Raw genomic sequence first — 17,569 nt, 5'->3', positions numbered from 1 at the left:
AGATCTCTTCTCTCTTCTCTTCCTCTTCTCTTCTCTTCCTCTTCTCTTAACAGTTCCCCAGCTCTCCCAGCTTGGCTCCAGAGCAGCCCTATCCCCTTTTCCTGTATCAGGTGTAGGGGATACAGTATGAAGGTGGTATAGAATATAATCTTACCCCCCAAAGAGTTGCAACTGAACCAATTACTAAAAATTAGGAGCAGGCATTATGTTAACGGGCCACACTTGTAGCCAATAAGAACAGTGGTATAAAAGAGTGGATTGGTGGGCTCAGCAGTCAGTTGGCTGCTGCAAGGACCAGGAAGAGTCAGTGTATAGAGGAGATGTCTTTAAGAAACATTGAGATGGTATGAAGCTCTGGTGATATGGAATCCTTGCACTATAATGATAAGAGAACTCTTGATGCATAAGGTAACAATTTGGAACACTGTGGCCAGCAGGACAAGTGCAGTGATTGTCTCCCTGTATGTGGCACTGGTGACACCACACCTTGATTGCTGAGTTCAGTTTGGGTCTCTCATTTCAAAAAGGACCTTGAGGTGCTGGAGCATGTCCAGAGGAGGGCAAAATGCTCATGAAAGGTCCAGAAAACCTTATAAGCCATGGCTGAGGAAATGGGTTTGGTTAGTCCCATGGAGACTCAATGTGGGTTTATTTGCTCTGATATTTGTGCCTTTTGTCTCAATTATACCAGAACAGATTTTCTGGGATGTATCCTGTAGGATGGGTTATGAGTTTTGCCGTTTGGGACACAATCTCGTATGTGTCCAGCACCTCTGTATTTTGGGAATCATCTACTGGGAACAATTGATAACCACACCTTTATTATTTTTCTCCTCAGAGAAACAACAGAGCAGGGGGAAATACCTTCTTTTTCCCCCCATTTCCTTTACTTGTAGTAGATCTGAAAGGAGCGTGTATTGATGCGGGATCCAGCCTCTTCTACCGTGCCTGCAGTGAGAGGACTGAAGGAAATGGCCTTAAATTGAGCCACTGGAGAGTCAGGTTAGATGTTATAATTTATTTTTTCACTGTTTAGGTGGTCAGACATTGGAACAGCATACCCAGCTAAGCGGCGGACTCACCACCCCTGGAGGCGATTAAGAGTCACCTGCCCGATGCGGTTTAGGGCACACAATGGCGGGGGCGCATTGCCAGCCGGGCTTTATGACCTTAAATTTCTCTCCTTACCTTGTCAATTCCTCAGCCGCGGCCGCCCCGCCCTGAGGGGCCGCGCAGGCGCCGCTCCGCCCTTTGTGTGGGGAGCGCTGGCGGCGCAGGCGCCCCGCGCGTTTCCTGCCGCCCGTGTCAGAGCCGGGCCCGCTCGGCCTCTCCCGCCGCCGGAGCGGAGTCGCGTTGACTGCCCAGAGTCCGCGAGTCCCGCTCCGCCCCCGCCGCCTCAGGTGAGTCCCGGCCGCGGCAGCGATGGGCGCCGGCCGCGGGGGGAGCCTGCGGGGCCGCCGGCGTGAGGGGAGCGCGGGGGGGAGGCACCGCAGCATCGCTGCCCCGAGGGGCTGCGGGCGCCCTGCTGAGGGCGAGGCGGTGGGCACCGCTCGCCGCTTCGCCCTGAGGGGCCGGGGAGAGGCGAGGCTGAGGAGGTGCCCCCCGTTTCCCCCGCTGTGCCCACACGGCCCCGCCGTGCCCGGTGCTGGCAGGGCCCAGCTCACAATCCGTGCCTATCCCGGCCGGTTTATCTGCTTGATATCTGATTGCTAACGGTGTCTGGTGTCGGGAGGTGCCCGAGATGAGCCGCCCACCCCCCTGAAAATCCGCGCTGAGTGGCTTGGGAGGCAGTGACAGTGCTGGGAGGCTGTCCTGCAGCGCAGGTGCTTGGCTTCCAGGTGTTTGCAAGTGGTGTAGGTGCTCCGAGATGGGGAAAGGATTAAAAAGATCCATTTCTCGCTGTCACACGCATTCCATCACCACTTCTGAGTCCATATCCTGGCTGGCTGCTTGTCCAGGAATGGCCAAGTACCATTCACCACATATTTCTCACCCCAGAAGAGGTGACAGCAGCTGAGTGCTGTACATCCCAGCCTCGATCCTTCCAGGCCTTGTACTGAAAGAATTGCTCTACAAAGGTGCAAGATTTCCCTTTTTTTTTTTTCCTCCATTTAAAAATATTTTATTGAAACTCAAAGTCAGTTGCTTTCCATTTGAAATAAAACTCAAGGAGAGCTGCATTAAGTACTTGTTAAGAAAGCCATACAGTTATTTTCCCCATGTGAGATTTTGAGTTTGGATGATAGGAAGGCATTGAGGCTATTAATTTGTTGAGAATCATAAAGCCAGCAGCAGTTTCCCAAGAGAAATATAAGCTGAATTTTGTCTGTCTATTAGTAAGGAATAAATATAACTGGAAAACTTTTTTAAAGATTTATCTTCCCAAAGAACATGGCACTGTATCTATCAGGAGACAGAAATAGCACTGCTTTTTGAGGTTATCATCACTGTTGTGTTTTATGGGTTTGTAACCAAACCAAAATGGAAAAAAGTCTCTTGTAGCCACTTGTGGAGCTCAAGTAATTCAGTCAATGGGAAGGGATAGATCATACACCTTTGGGTAGGTTTTGGGAGCACCTGAGGAAAAATACCTGAACTAAGAGTTAGGGTGGCACCAAGTTTTATATGTAATGCCAGTCTGTGAATAAAATACTACAGTTGTGATAGAAAGTGTTTCAAAATAGCTGCATTCCTTGGGGAGAGGAGACTGGATATTTTTACATTTTATTTCGGAAAGAGTAGCAAAGGCTGAGCATTCCTTGTTGGTGGAACAGCTCTTGAACTTTTCCTGTATATGGAAATCTGCTGCTACTGAATGTTGGCAGGAGCTAAAGCAAGATCCTGGAAAAAGCACTTTGCAGTTCTGTTTTGCTTCCACACATGGAATCTCAAATGATGGATGTCCAAGGGCAGAGGTAACCCAGATTATAGCAACATTTTCACATTAACGAAAAAGAATTATTTTGCCTAGGACTGTGTGTATTTAATACCTCATTTGATTGGTGGAATGTGGTTATTATAAGAACCATGAAAATCATGCTGGTTAAAATTATGAGCTGGACTAAAAGCTCAGACTGTTAAAGTTGTATTTCAAGTACATTTAAAATTCACCCATAATTTGCATATTTTTAGAATAACACTGCTTGATTTCCTGAAATAAAATAAAAAGTCTCTCCAGTTTCTTGCATTGGTGAAAAACTGTCTCACCTCTGCTCCAAGATCCAGCACTTTCAAAGTATTTGTTAAACTGATGGTGTGATAGTAACTCCTGAGGCTCCCTAAGAGCACACTCATCCTTCTTTCAGTCCCAAGTTTCTGTTGGATTGCCATTCATTTCCTGTTTGCTTCCAAATTCCTACCTTGTCCTGAAGGCTCCACCCTCTGCCAACATGGCCATACTTGGGTATGTTGTAATTCCAGGCTGAAATGGGTGTGGATGTCTTGGAATGACATCACGGAGATAGTTCTTTTAGGAGGGATATGTGGGGGTAAAAATGCACTGATCCATCAGGCAGTGATAAATTGCTGTGAAAATTAGTGGAATATCCAAAAGGAATTGACAAGTCCAAGTTGGGTGTATTGAGCTGTGCACATTTTTATTATTACAGGTGACCTTGAGTTTTTATTCCATCCATTTGTGCTGCTCTGGTTAATACAGCACACATAATACTATTTTTTAATACCTAAAATATTTTGGTGTCTAAAATACTTTAATGTCTAAAATATTTTCATTTCAAAAATATACTATTGTATCCTGTGTATTAACCAAAGACAGCATAAATGGATGGAAGATAATACAATAAAAACAGTTTAAACAACTTTGTGTCTGTGGATGGATGTGCCTCCAATTGCAGAACTTCAGTACTGTCTCTTGTACCAACCATCACTTTAAAAAGTAGGTATTTAGCCATTTTTAAACCAAATACTCAAAAACTATAATGATTCAGCTTGTTTTAATGTTTAGAGTTTCATGGGGCAGAAGCCTGATTATCAAACAGTTCACTGCTGTAATTAACTTGAAGAAATTACTAATCCTAGTAATTTTTCCCTGGGATACATGTAAATAGTTTTATCAAATAATAAATCAGCAGATCAGTTACTCATCAGTTTGACTTCTTGAAAAAAAGATTTTGTAGTAGTGCTGCCTGTGAGCCTGGATACAAGTCAGGCTTTAGAATCAGTTCACTGACCTTTGTCCTAGATATTTATTTTTTTAATTGTTCTATTTCCATAGTAAAATTAATAGGTTTATTAGATTTCTTGAGGACCTGCTCTCTTGTCTGTGAGGTTACACAAAGCAGCAAGTGTATCTGGCTTTTAGGGCAATTGCAATTAGCTAATGTAAGCAGGACAATGCAAATTCATCATCCTACTGAAAATATCTGGGATGTGACACAGGCAGCTCTTGAGCATTCTTATCATATTTATTAGCTTGTGATCTGTAAATTAATTGTAGCACTGCACTGAAAGGTGCTTGGTAAATATTGAAGGTAAACTTGGTTTTATTAATTCTCTCATTTTGAAGCGTTTTGTTTTCAATTTTACACCTTTCAGCCTTCTCACTTTTTACAACATAGGAACCTCTTTAACTCGGAATGTCTCTGCATCAGTTCCTGCTGGAGCCAATCACCTGCCATGCCTGGAACAGAGACCGTACTCGTAAGTAATGAGCTCATTTGCATTTTTAATTTCTCATTTTTCAATTGCTGTTTTCTTTCTACTGTCAGTTTTTGATCTGGTGATGTTCTGGGTCTCATTTAGGGAAGGTGTGATCAGATACATAGTTCTACATGTTAAATGTTCTACTTCTGGTCCAAAAAGCACAAGTCTTCCAAAATCTGAGCTTTTCTAAGCTTGTTGCTGGAACTCTGGCATAGGAGGTAATTGAGTCTTCCTGGTGTTCCACAAAGCTTTGCCTCTTGGCCAAGTTTTCTATATAATGTGGATTGTTGTGTTCCAAATGTGTTGTCTTCATGTGCAGAGTACTCATAACCATGATATGTGTACCAATATCAAACTGCCAGAGGGCAGGGTTAGGTGGGATTTTGGGAAGAAATTCTTCCCACACATTCCCAGAGAAGCTGTGCCTGGCAGTGCCCAAGGCCAGCTTGGATGGTGCTTGGAGCAACTTGGGATAGTGGAAGGTGTCCCTGTTTATGGCAGGGGGTTGCAACTGGATGATCTTAAAGATGCCTTCCAACCCAAACCATTCCATGATGCTTTGTCCATAATTATTGGAGATTTTCCAGGGATTTTGGCCCTTCCTTGACAAAGTCCATGTAATGCTCTCAAATTTGTAAATAGAGGTTTTAGATGGGAAAAATCTTTCCAAATATAGCATTTGCTACTAAAAAGCCTTCTCTACAATTGGATTGTTTTATTTCCTCTTTCAAGAGATTGCCATTAGCCCTAATAACCATGAAGTGCACATCTACAAGAAGAGTGGGAACCAGTGGGTGAAGGCTCATGAGCTGAAGGAACACAATGGACACATTACAGGTGAGAATGTGCTGAGCCACACTTGAAGTTTTCCAGCCCCTCCTATTTTCCTCAGCTCAGATTCTGAACAGAAAATCTCCAAGTGTTGAGTAAATAGATCTTTTTATAGGTTGGCATTCCCACTTAGACAGAGCCTTGCAGCAGTTTTCTGAACTGCATGCAGTGAATGTTAGGAAGAAAAGCCCTATCTCATTTCCAGACATTTCAGTGGAGTTACTGAGCCATTTTTTCTTATCTATGGCTTATTTTTCATCCCTAATGACATAATGAGAACACATTTTCAGTCTGCTGAAGTAATCTGCTTGTGTCACAGTGATGCATGCTGTTCCCTTTCAAGTGCTAGTGCTAAGATTTCATCAAGTATACAACTGTAGAATTGCTTTGTGGTTTCCAACAATAAATACCCTTTTTTAAGAACTGTATATACATATCAAGTGGTCAGTCCTGGACTTAGACCATCAGTGAGCACATTTATTGCAGGCCCTGTACATCCACAATGGAAATTAAGAAGAGCTACCACAATGAGTCACAAGGTGTTATTTTTAAAAATGTGATTTTTCTGTGGCAGTCTTTCATATAACTGGGTTGGGTTTTTTTTTCCATGGTGATATTTTTAAAAGGGCTTTATGCTCTTAAGGAAGTGAAAGTAATTAATACAAGCACATGCCCAAAGCAGCAAATTCTCTTCTCAGCTCACTAATGGGCAGAAGTACCACTCCAACAGCATTTTGCCGGAACTTTAATTTTTCCAATTCTTGCTGTCCAAGAGTGCAACTATCCTGCTTCTTTGTGAAGAGTCATTTGGGCTGCATTTACAAATGCAGTCCAAGTGTCCCATCCCCCCCCCAAGACATTCTGCTTGTACCTGTTAGTGTTAGAAGCCATATGTTCATGACTTGGGAGAAGAGCTCTCCCTGCTTTCCTGCACAGTGTGAGCCTTTGGAGTACAAAACACTCTGCTGGTTGTAAAGAGTGGAGTTAAACTGTGGTTACACACAGAGGAGCCACTGAGCAAACTGCTTGTAACCCCTGGCAGGAGTGAGTCAGCTGCTGTCACTGCAGCTCCTGATCACAGGGGACAAGGTCCTTCTGTGGCTCAGGTTTGTGCTGAGCTGCCTCTGCTCACTCACAGGAAGAGCTTGTTAATTGCTGAGCTAAAAATCTGAACTTGGCCTAAATCAGAATAGCACCAGGGCTGCTGAGAGGAGGTGGTGGGCAGGAGAAGGAAGAAAAGACAGGATGGTCCCTCTTTCAAAGGCAGTGCTAGAACTCCTGTAACTGCAGTTTCAGACTACCAAGCTCTTCACTTTTTAAGCATAAACTTATTTTGAAGTAAACAGTGTATGAATAATATGATAGCATTAGTACAAATTCTTTCCACAGCTTTTATCCCACTTTCAGATTGTGAGCTTAAGAGATATTTTTAATACTGAATGTGGTAATGGAAAACCACTGATACATAATTTGTGGCAGGAGAGTTGAGGACTGCATCCCAAAGGATGCTAGAGAAAAGATGAAAAATAATGTTCCCATAAGACTTTCAGTTGGGAGCATCCTTCATTGTCTAGGAGGGGAAAGAAGCAATGGCAGCTTTATCAAAGGTTTTATTTTATTGTTTGAATTTATTTTTTTCTTCGTAAACCCTTCTTGTGACACAGCTTAAATAGGCACAGAAAAAAATGTAAGCATTGTGTCAGTGCGTAAAGATTGATAGCAGCTAACCAAAACTCCCTGTTATCTAAACTTTAGATCATGGCTGCAGTCTGGCAACAAGCACAAAATGTTGTTAGAGGTTGTGCAGTTCTAGAATTGCTGAGTTTCAGCTGTTGAGAGGGATCTTGCACAAGTCAGAGGTTTGGAGGGTGCTGGTGGACAGGCCTTGGCCGGCCTGCAGAGCTCCACCTGTTGGTCAGCCCTCGGAGCTTCCTCAGCCAGCACATCCCTGGGATCTGGGAATTTGGGATCTGCAGTTTTGATGAAAGCTAGAGGGAGAAACAAGTATCCCTAACAGCTTGAAACAGCTCCTGGAGAATAAGAGATGAAGGGGAATGACAGAAGTCATAACTGTGTCAGCGATCAGTTTGTCAGGAACTGCAGTGACAGGGCAAGGAGGAATGGCCTCAGACTGAAAGAGGGGAGATTTAGATTAGATACGGCAAAATTCTTCCCTGTGAGGGTGGTGAGGCCCTGACTCAGATTGTCTGGAGAAGCTGAGGCTGCCCCTGAATCCCTGGGAGTGTCCAAGGCCAGGCTGGATGGGGCTTGGAGCAACCTGGGATAGTGAATGGGTGTTGGAACTGGACAATCTTGAAGGTGTTTTGCACCCCAAACCATTCTGGGATTCTGTGATGGAGAACTGTGAGGTGATCTCTGTTTTCCCTTAATATAAAGGGGAAAATGAATTCCTGTGCCCCCTTCACTGGCAGGCATTGACTGGGCTCCCAAGAGCGACCGCATCGTGACGTGCGGTGCCGACCGCAACGCGTACGTGTGGAGCCAGAAGGACGGCGTGTGGAAACCCACCCTGGTCATCCTCAGGATCAACCGCGCCGCCACCTTCGTCAAGTGGTCCCCCCTGGAGAACAAGTTTGCTGTGGGCAGTGGAGCTCGACTCATATCCGTGTGCTACTTTGAGTCTGAAAATGACTGGTGAGCTGGGTTTGTGTCTTGAGGGTCAGCATGGGAAAGCTGAAGTTGTTTAATGCTGTTACTATTTTACTAATTCCTGAAATACTCAGGAAGTGTAGAGGGATGGCCTCATCAGTTCTTTTGTGGACTTCAGCGTTTGGGGAATAAGGTTCTCTCTTCACTCTGCTGTAGCACCTAAAGGCCTTCGCCTGTTTGGAGCCAGTACAAGTTGGTGTGGATGTGCTCTGCCTGACTGCCGTAAACATATGTTGCTTTTCTGAAAGTGCAAGAATTTCTGCAGAGTAAAGATTTCATTACTACAACTCTGTGGTTGAAAAAAAGATAAATATTTTATTCTCCCTCTTTGTGCCAGAATGAATGAAGAAGCCTTCACTGGAGTCTTCCTTCTGTATCTGTTATTTTGGGCCATTTCTGGTCATTCTGTCACATCTCCAGGGTGATCTGTTAGATGTTTGAGCTTATCATGACCTGTTCTGCATTTTGTCATGTACTTTTACCACAGTTTATGGATTTCACATAAGAATATCACAAAGATATTTCCACCATTAACATTTTTCTCATTTTAGCATCTAAACTTAATGCTTCTGGTCTTCTTGTGTTGGAGCTACATTTACTGTATCATCTGTAGCTGAAATCAGTGTGTATCTCTTACTTTGGGTTGCTTAAACAGGACAAAAACACAGGTGTCCTCTGTGCAGTCTGCCATGTGGAGATGAAAAAACAATGGCACCATCTGCAAAATACATTTTAATGATTGTTTTGGACTTTTATGCTTTCCAGCATATTCAGTTATCGCTATCTTTTTTCTGCCTCACTTGTCTGCAAAAGAATTGAGACTCCATATGCTAAAGAAATATAATTTGTAAATTGTGAGCCTTAAAACTTGTGCCTGATGGAAGTAAAATCAAAGAAAAAGCACCATCACCTCAAAGGCCATAAAGTGAATAATAGATTTCATTACTGGTTTGTAAATAGTTCAGATAAACCAAATCTGCTGAGACATATTTAGGCCACTATTGATGAATTCAGCAGCAGGACCACTTTGCACTGCACTGCAGATAATTGAGATGAATGCACTGGTTGGGTTGTTGGCAGTCACCCCATTTTCTTGTTGTGTTTTATAGTTATTGTATTTTTAAACAGTAGAAAAGTCAATAGGCAGGAGATGTGACTATAAAATTTGTTGGTAGGACTGGAGAAGGACTTGTGCTTGGTGATCCATGAAAATAGTGCTGCTCAGCTCAGTGTCACAGTCCCAGCTGACCTTGTGTTCACTGGGAGAAGGGACCTAGCAATTCCTGGACAAAATTCACATCAAGAAGTTCCATCTGATGCATCATAAAAATCAGCTTGAAGGGGAGTAAGACTCAGCTGAGGAGATACATATTTGATGAGTTTGTTCATAATTTTTGAAAGTTTAATTAAGCTAACCATAAAGTTCACAGATTGCACAAGAGAATCTGAAAGATTTGGACATTAAGTTTCTTCCAAAACTGATGTGTTTTGTCATTGACAGGGAGCAGTCTTTTTGAGGAGCGCTTCATGGATTTGTGGGAATCAGGTAAAACATGTTCATATAAAATTTATGTCTTATTTTGGTTTGGTTTTGTTTTAGGTGGGTGAGCAAACACATTAAAAAGCCAATTCGTTCCACTGTCCTCAGCCTGGACTGGCACCCCAACAATGTCCTGCTGGCTGCAGGATCCTGTGACTTCAAGTGCAGGTGAGAGAAACTAAAATATCTACCTACAGTTTGGGTTACTGGATCAAATAAGTAGCTTGAGTATGTTCATCAGGTAATTGCACATGCTATTAAAATAAAAGGTGGCTCATTGTGTACTGCTATTGGTACCAAAATAAAATATCCAGCTTGGCTTTGGTGCTGCTGTGCCCTGACTTTGCCAGCATGGATCTGCTGAGGGACACACCTGAATTTGTGACATTACACAGCATTTAGGCTGAGAGTTGGTCATTAGGCTGAAGTTGGATTAGCAGGTGTTATTCTGTAGAACACCAGCACTGCTAGTTAGAGGTTAAAAAGCAATACCCTAATGGTGCAGTTTTCCAAAATTCAGAGTAACTGGTCATTCCCAATGGTGTTTTCCCATCTTTTTTTCTCTGAGTTCCTTGTTTCCTCCCCTTTGCCTGTGGGGAGCAGAGTCAAGCAATTGATCCACCAGCAACTCAACACAATAGAAGAGATTTTTGAAGACCATTAAAAAAAAAAAAAAAGCTGTTAAAGGCAGATTGGTGTGAGAGATGGATGGGGGGGACTTTGCAACTGATTGTGAAATTACAGTGTGAGGGATGGGCCCTGCAAACTGCTCTGTCCTGAGTGATTGGGGTCACTGCAGGGAACTCTGCATGGGGAGCCTGCAGGGCCTGACTTGAATCCACATTGACTTAATCACTTGTACCTTCAATGATAATGAAAGCTTTTCTTAAATTCTTTATGTAATAGGGCAATTTCTAAGCTTCAAAGTGTGTACTAAAAATGACTAAGGAGGAGTGGGAGGGGGAGGTGGGACTGATTATTGCATTCCTTAATTCAGAATGAAACCCTCACATCTAAACCCCATCCTTTGATACCTTTTCATGTAAGGAGAGATGTTAAATGGAAGCTGGGAAAGAGAGGGGAGAGTTGTCTCCTCTTTCCTGCCTTATTTACAGTTTAAATTAGATAAACTGTTATGTATTCACTTCCTGTCACAAAATAGGTGATGTGAAACAGAAGCAGCTGCTTTTCACATGTGGAAGCTTTTAAATTTGGTTTCATAAAGCATCTCAGGATTCTGACATAGGTAACCTGAAATGTGTGTGTGTGGGATTCTAGGATTCTCTTTCTTCCTCAAAACCATGAAAAAGTATTCTCTTTTGTAAATGAGGAGTACAGATCTCTAGAATTGCAGTTCTCCCTTCAGTTCCATATTTAAAAAAAAAAAAGATACCTGAAGTGTGCACCTGTTCTGATGGAAATTAGGAAATGGATCTGCCAGAGCCACTGCCGTGTAATAAGCAACTAAGTGGGAAATAATTTGGGGAAGGAATGGAGGGCAGGCTGCAAATTGCTGGATATTCAGTAGAGATTTTTGGTGCTTGGCCAAGATAAATGAGCTCTCCTTATATTTATCTGAAATACATATGTATCTATAGCTACAAGCACACATAAGTATGATTTTATGTTCTTGCTGAGGGAATGAAAGTAATTTCCTAACATTCTTTGAAGGCTGGGGCCTTCAAGCTGAGGTGATTTTGGTTTTAAAAGACAGACTTTAATAAGGGAGAAGACTTCTTATATTTTTAAGTAACAGTTAAATTCAAGGTCTTGCCTACTTAGGTATGATTTTCCTGCCTTGTGTCAAAGGCTGTTGCTTTAAACATCTTGTCCTACTTCCATACATTAAGAGACCATCCTTTTAGGTAGCTCTATAAAATTCAAATTTTTAAAGGATTATCATTAGATTATATTTAAACTAGTAGAGCCAAATATATATCCATACTTAATTCCCTGAAAATCTGTACCTAATATAGCTGCAGTTAAACCCTTCTCATTCCATATGAGCAGATTTATTGAAATAAGCTGAATACAGGTACTTCTGGAAGTGCTTACCCCACACACACAAAAGATACAAAAAACAGGGAAGGGGAGGCTACATTTTCTTCAACTCACTATAAAATTATTCCTGTTTGTGTGTGACTGCAACCATGAATATTTGGTTATAGTTTCTCATTTACACTGATTTTTTTTTTTTTTTCCCCCTCTGGTAGTAGCATGGTGTAGCTGCCTTGCTCCTCCTGTTCAATGGACTCAAATCCTATGGTTGTGACGTCCCATTAAATTCCATGGTAACAGTCAAGAAGACCATATTGTGGCATGTCTGACTCATGCAGAAGGAATTTGATGAGAGGGGGAGGCTTTCTATTTAAACATACCTTAAAAACTGTAGTGCTGGGGAAAAAAAATTCTGTAAAAACATTGCAGTATTTCAGGTTTTCAAGGCATTCTTGCAATAATGAGCCGGAAGAAGGTGGCTCAGAGCTCCTTTGCTGGCATTAGAACATCACATTTCTTTCTTTGAAATCCTGCTAAAACAGGAATGTTCTTAAAAAGTGGGTAATTTTGTAGGTGTTTGTATTAGCTTCTAATTATACAGTGCCATTCCTGGGTTTTCTCTAGCTGAAGGCTTGACTCTGGAGAGCTGTTAGCACCGCAAAAGGATGAAAGGGAAATCTTGGCACGGGGAAAAATGCACTGACAATGTGTATTTTTGTGCCATCTTCTGGAAAAAAGGGAGAGGGCCACAAGAACAGCATTCATGAGAAACCTGTGTGCTTTTACACCCTTTGTACTGCTGCTTCCAGGCTCGTTCGAAGACACCAAAATATTTTATTTTGGGAGAATCAGGACCCATCTCTCTCCTTTCAACATGAAACGCACCCCATGCTCCCATGAGCTTTGTTCTCTCTTTGTTCACACCAGATTCTTTTTATTTGCAGGGTGTTCTCTGCTTACATTAAGGAAGTGGATGAAAAGCCAGCCAGCACTCCCTGGGGCTCCAAGATGCCTTTTGGGCAGCTGATGTCAGAGTTTGGGGGCGCGGGCAGCGGAGGGTGGGTGCACAGCGTCAGCTTCTCCGCCAGCGGCAACCGCCTGGCCTGGGTCAGCCATGACAGCACCGTGTCCGTGGCTGACGCCTCCAAAAACATGATGTGAGTATCCCTTGCTGCTGCTGTGAGCCTCCTGAGGGTCCTAAAGGTCTTTTCCAACCTTAGTGATTGTGTGGTTCCACGTGGAATATTGGGATTGCAAGCTCGTGCCTCTGTTGCCTATTTTACTGTAGGCTCCAGGTCTCTTTGAGGCTTATATAAATATAAATATTCTATGAATAAGGTTTGTTTCTGTGAATTTTAGAGTATATAATTTAAATTCCACATAAGAATCCTTTGGTGAGTGTATAGTGGATTTATTTTGGAGGGGGAAAAAGAGGCATTTAGGGAAAAAGGTATGTTCCACTGAGTAACCCAGGAAACAATATTTCCTTTTTCAAAACAATATTTGCAATACAGAATGTTCCAAGCAATATTCCAGACATTATTCCCAATTCAAAGGGAATCCATGATCACTGCAGCACTAAGACCACATTCCTAACCAGAAGCTGGAAAGTAAGTTCATGAAATATTAATTTCAACATCTGTCCTTAAGATGCTGCTGATGCAAGGTTTCAACTTACCCCTTCCAATCCAACAAAATATTTTACTAACAATTGCTCCTTCTGCTGCTCCTCTTGATCTGCATAACTTTGCAGTGTCCTTGGCTTTCCAGCCAGGAAGGATGAGATCCTCCATAGGTTTTGGTAGCAGAAGTGTCTGGGATCATCCAGGCATTGCTGGGATTAATTTTGAATTGTGGTTCTGATCAATACAATTGTATAAGTACGTGGCAGGGAATATCATTCATTATAGTGTTTAAGAATTTTTATATTTCTATTTATATAATTCATTATAAAGTGTTTAAGAATCTTTATTTGTCATTAAATCACACAAGTTGACTTAAATGAACATCAAGGCTTTTTGCCTCTGCAAAGATGTCAAGCATCAAAATTTCAAGTGTTTTATATATTTAAATGAAATTAATATCTTCATCAATACAGATATTTTTGGGGGTATTCCTTTTTAACTCTTGCCCCTGTTTACACATAATTTTGGTAACCTTAGCCTTTCACCTGGAACACTTGGCTTTGTTATAAATCTTCCAGCACACTTTCCTTAGGCTGAAACTTCTTATTGCAAATTACAACCTTCTGTTGTCACCACAGGACAGCCAAGCTACCTTGACTTTTCCAACAATCCTTGTGTGGGAACAGTGCCTATTTTTTGTTAGAGCCGAAAATGAGAGGTTTCAGTGAATCCCTCTAACAAATGTCCTTGTGCTCAGGGTTTCGCAGCTGAAAACAGAGTTCCTCCCACTCCTGAGCGTGTCCTTTGTCTCGGAGAACAGCGTGGTGGCAGCTGTAAGTGTTTGCTATTTCCTCCTTGCAGAGCTTTGTCGTGTTTTGGAGGGGGAGAAAACCCCATACTTTGCACAGTTAATAATAACACTAAACCAGCTGTGCCCAGCTGTGTCAGTGCTTGCCTGTTGGAATGGCAGGGAGTGCTGAGGTTTCCTGATGGGTTTTTGCTTGCAGGGCCACGACTGCTGCCCAATGCTCTTCAACTGTGACGAGCGTGGCTTGCTGAGCTTCGTGTCCAAACTGGACATTCCCAAACAGAGCATCCAGCGCAACATCTCGGCCATGGAGCGCTTCCGCAACATGGACAAAAGAGCCACCACGGAGGATCGCAACACCACCCTGGAGACCCTGCACCAAAACAGCATCACGTGAGTGTCCTGCTGCCAGCACCAGGGCAGGGAGAGCTCTGCAGGCAGCCGGTTCTGCCAGCACTTACCAGCTACACCTCTCTGGTACAGCAAAGCTATCTGTGGTGGTGTTCGCAGGGGTCCCAGGAAGAGGGAAGAGATGAGGATCTGACTCCGTGTTTATATTTATTATTTTAAGTTATATATTACATTAAAACTATACTAAAAGAATAGCAGAAAGGATTTCATCACAAGGCTAGCCAGAAAGGAATGAATAACAAAAGCTCCTGACTCTTAGTGAGTCCCAGCTGGCTGACTGTGATTGGCCATTAATTGGAAACAACTGACATGGACCAATCAAAGATCCATGTGTTGCATTCCACAGCAGCAGATAATTATTGTTTACATTTTGTTTCTCTCAGCTTCTCAGGAGAAAAATCCTAGCAAAGGGATTTTTCAGAAAATATCATGGCTACAGGTATCCCTTGTGGTCTTTCCTCAGCAGCTCTCTGTTTCTGGGATTTACGTGGCTGCTGGTTAATCATTGACATGACTAGAGCTGTTTGCTCATGGTTAATGTGTTGTGTACCTTGGACACAGCTTATCTTATCAAATATGTGGGTAGTTCCCAAGAGGCTGGAGGCACTGTGCAAAATCCAGCCAGCAAAATCCACCTGAAATGCACATCCCAGCTTCCTGTTTCAGGTGTTACTGCTATGTGAATTTATTATGTGTCACTGTTTTCAAACTGAAAGAGGGAAAATTTAGGTTAAACATAAAGAAAAATCCTTCCCTGTGAGAGTGAGGAGGCCCTGGCACAGGTTGCCCAAAGAAGCTGTGGCTGCTCCATCCCTGGAAGCTTTCAAGGCTGGGTTGGAGCAACCTGAGATAGTGGAAAGTGTCCCTGCCCATAGCAGGGAGTGGGGCTGGATGAGTTCTAATGTCCCTTCTGCTCCAAACCATTCCACAATTCTGTTAATCAAAATGCTTCATTCCAGTTAATTGGGTAAAAAATGTCTTTGCATTAAAAGAGTTATGTGATCCCCAGGGACGTTGAGCAATTTCTCTTTATTCAAGGAAAACATTTAGTCTCACGAAGCCATTAAAGAGCTTTCAGCATCTTTTTCTTGGCTTATTTTTCTGAGGCATTCTACCAAGAATCTAGTGTAGGCTCTGGTATAGTCATGTCTCCATCCAAAGAGTAGGAGTAGAATTCAACCCAAATTTCCCAGTTTTCTGGCTCTCTGGAATGGGTGTTGGAGCTCTCACTCTCTGTTTGCAGCCAAGTGTCTATTTATGAGATAGACAAACGGGATTGTCGGAAATTCTGCACCACCGGCATCGATGGAGCAATGACCATCTGGGATTTCAAGGTAAAAATGTGCTTTTACTACCATGTTTATGTGAACTAGCTGGGTGATAGATTTTTCTTTTTTTTCATCTCTAGTATCAACTCCTGGGGCTCAGCCCCAAGCCAGGTTTTAGCAGCAGCAGGAAATGCAGACTGGAATATTCAAAACCATTAGTGAAGTCCATAAAGAAACTGATCCAAGAATCTGCATAAATGTAGATGCAGTTTGTTAAGCAGATGGTGATAATACAGATTTATTTTTTAATATAATTACTAATGTCCCTGTAGGAATCCCCTTAATTCTTTCATTCTCCAGCCTCAGCCACAGTTGGACAGGAACAATTAGTACAACACAACCCCCTGCCTCTTCCTTTTGCCATCCCATGGGGCTCTGCTCATTGCCTGCTGCAGAACATGGCCCTGTCCTCTCAGAATTAACTTACCCAAGGAGCAAGAAGTTGTCTCTAACAGCTGGAAAATACCATATTGAAAATGCTAAAAGGCTGTATTGATGTCCATGCTTGCTTTGCTCAGGCCTGGCCAACAGAGGTCCCTGTTGGTCTTGCCAAAACTGGGATATGGGATCTGATATAGGGAAGGAATAGATTGTGTTGTGTGGTGCCAGAGTGCCCTGGTGGGGACAGGAGTCAAACAAGAAGTTGAGGTGATCTCTGAGCTGCTTTAGTGCAGTTTTAGGTCTGTATCATTGGCCTGTACATGGCTGATTTTGAAAGGAATGACTGTTGTGGTCTCTGGCTCTTGCATTGGAAAGAAATCCTTGAAGAAATTCCTCTCTGTGAGGGTGGGGAAGCCCTGGCACAGATTCCCAGAGAAGCTGTGGCTGCCCCTGGATCCCTGGCAGTGTCCAAGGCCAGGCTGGATGGAGCTTGGAGCAACCTGGGACAGTGGAAGGTGTCCCTGCCATGGCAGGGGCTGGAATGAGATGATCTTCAAAGTCCCTTCCAACCCAAACCATTCTGGGATTCTAATTTCAAATATTCATGTTTTTCACTTGGTTTTGTTAGCATTTACACTGAATTCTTTAGCCCAAGCTACTGCAGCAGATTGTAATTAAGATTTTTTTTTTCTCTCCTTCAAGACTTTAGAGTCCTCCATCCAAGGGCTACGAATCATGTAAAGATGGATTTCCATGATCTAGCAGGACAAACTGCTTGACAGAATGCAGCTCCCACATCTGCACAAACCTGAAAAGGGAGGAGGAAGGTGAAATATTTGGAAACACTGAGAAAATACAGCTTGGCAGATTTTCTTTTGAATCTAAATTTGGTGAATTGTGTTGGTTTCAAAATCAGCTGTGATTGTTATTTTTTTTTTTGGTTGGTTGTTTCATTCCATTCTTTACCAAAGCTGCTCCTTAAGTAGTTTATTGCAGGAAGTTATGAATCACTAACTTAAAAGGGGAATTTTATGTAAATTGTCTGCTAGAAATAATAATAATAAAAAAGAGAAAAACTGATTCTTTGTTTTGATGCTTATTGATTAAAAAAGGGATGTTAAGGAAATTGGGAGAGAGAGTGGGGAAAACCCTGCACTGACATTTTATGGCCTTAAAGTAGGAGAAGTTCATCTTAACTGAAAGGTTCTGAAGTTGACAGACCTGGAGTTCTGATATCTGCATGTGAAGATTCACGTGAGCTGCTTCCAGAGGAATTCTTCCCTTGAGGTCACAATTTTGGAGGATGAATGATTTT

General features: G+C 42.6%; 1 protein-coding gene across 3 annotated transcripts; it reads left to right on the top strand.

Annotated features, from left to right (window-relative positions):
- Positions 1-324: 324 nt before the first annotated feature.
- Positions 325-17,334, top strand: ARPC1A (actin related protein 2/3 complex subunit 1A). Of its 3 annotated transcripts, XM_059484204.1 has the most exons (11): positions 325-344; positions 900-1,002; positions 4,578-4,659; positions 5,395-5,499; positions 7,926-8,148; positions 9,764-9,871; positions 12,646-12,858; positions 14,084-14,159; positions 14,334-14,527; positions 15,789-15,879; positions 16,957-17,334. In XM_059484204.1, exons 3-11 carry the CDS (start codon positions 4,596-4,598, stop codon positions 16,993-16,995), a joined length of 1,113 nt encoding a protein of 370 aa, XP_059340187.1. In that variant the 5' UTR covers positions 325-344; positions 900-1,002; positions 4,578-4,595; the 3' UTR covers positions 16,996-17,334. The 3 variants fall into 3 exon arrangements, with proteins under 3 accessions (XP_059340187.1, XP_059340185.1, XP_059340186.1); XM_059484202.1 differs by lacking the exons at positions 325-344; positions 900-1,002 and adding an exon at positions 1,258-1,400; XM_059484203.1 differs by lacking the exons at positions 325-344; positions 900-1,002 and adding an exon at positions 1,289-1,400 and having other exon boundaries at positions 4,555-4,659.
- The last annotated feature ends 235 nt before the right edge of the window (positions 17,335-17,569 follow it).

Source organism: Ammospiza nelsoni, chromosome 17 (assembly GCF_027579445.1).
Source record: "Ammospiza nelsoni isolate bAmmNel1 chromosome 17, bAmmNel1.pri, whole genome shotgun sequence".
NCBI lineage: Eukaryota > Metazoa > Chordata > Aves > Passeriformes > Passerellidae > Ammospiza > Ammospiza nelsoni.
The sequence above is the reverse complement of the archived record's forward strand: the minus strand, read 5'-3'. Positions and strand labels throughout refer to the sequence as shown.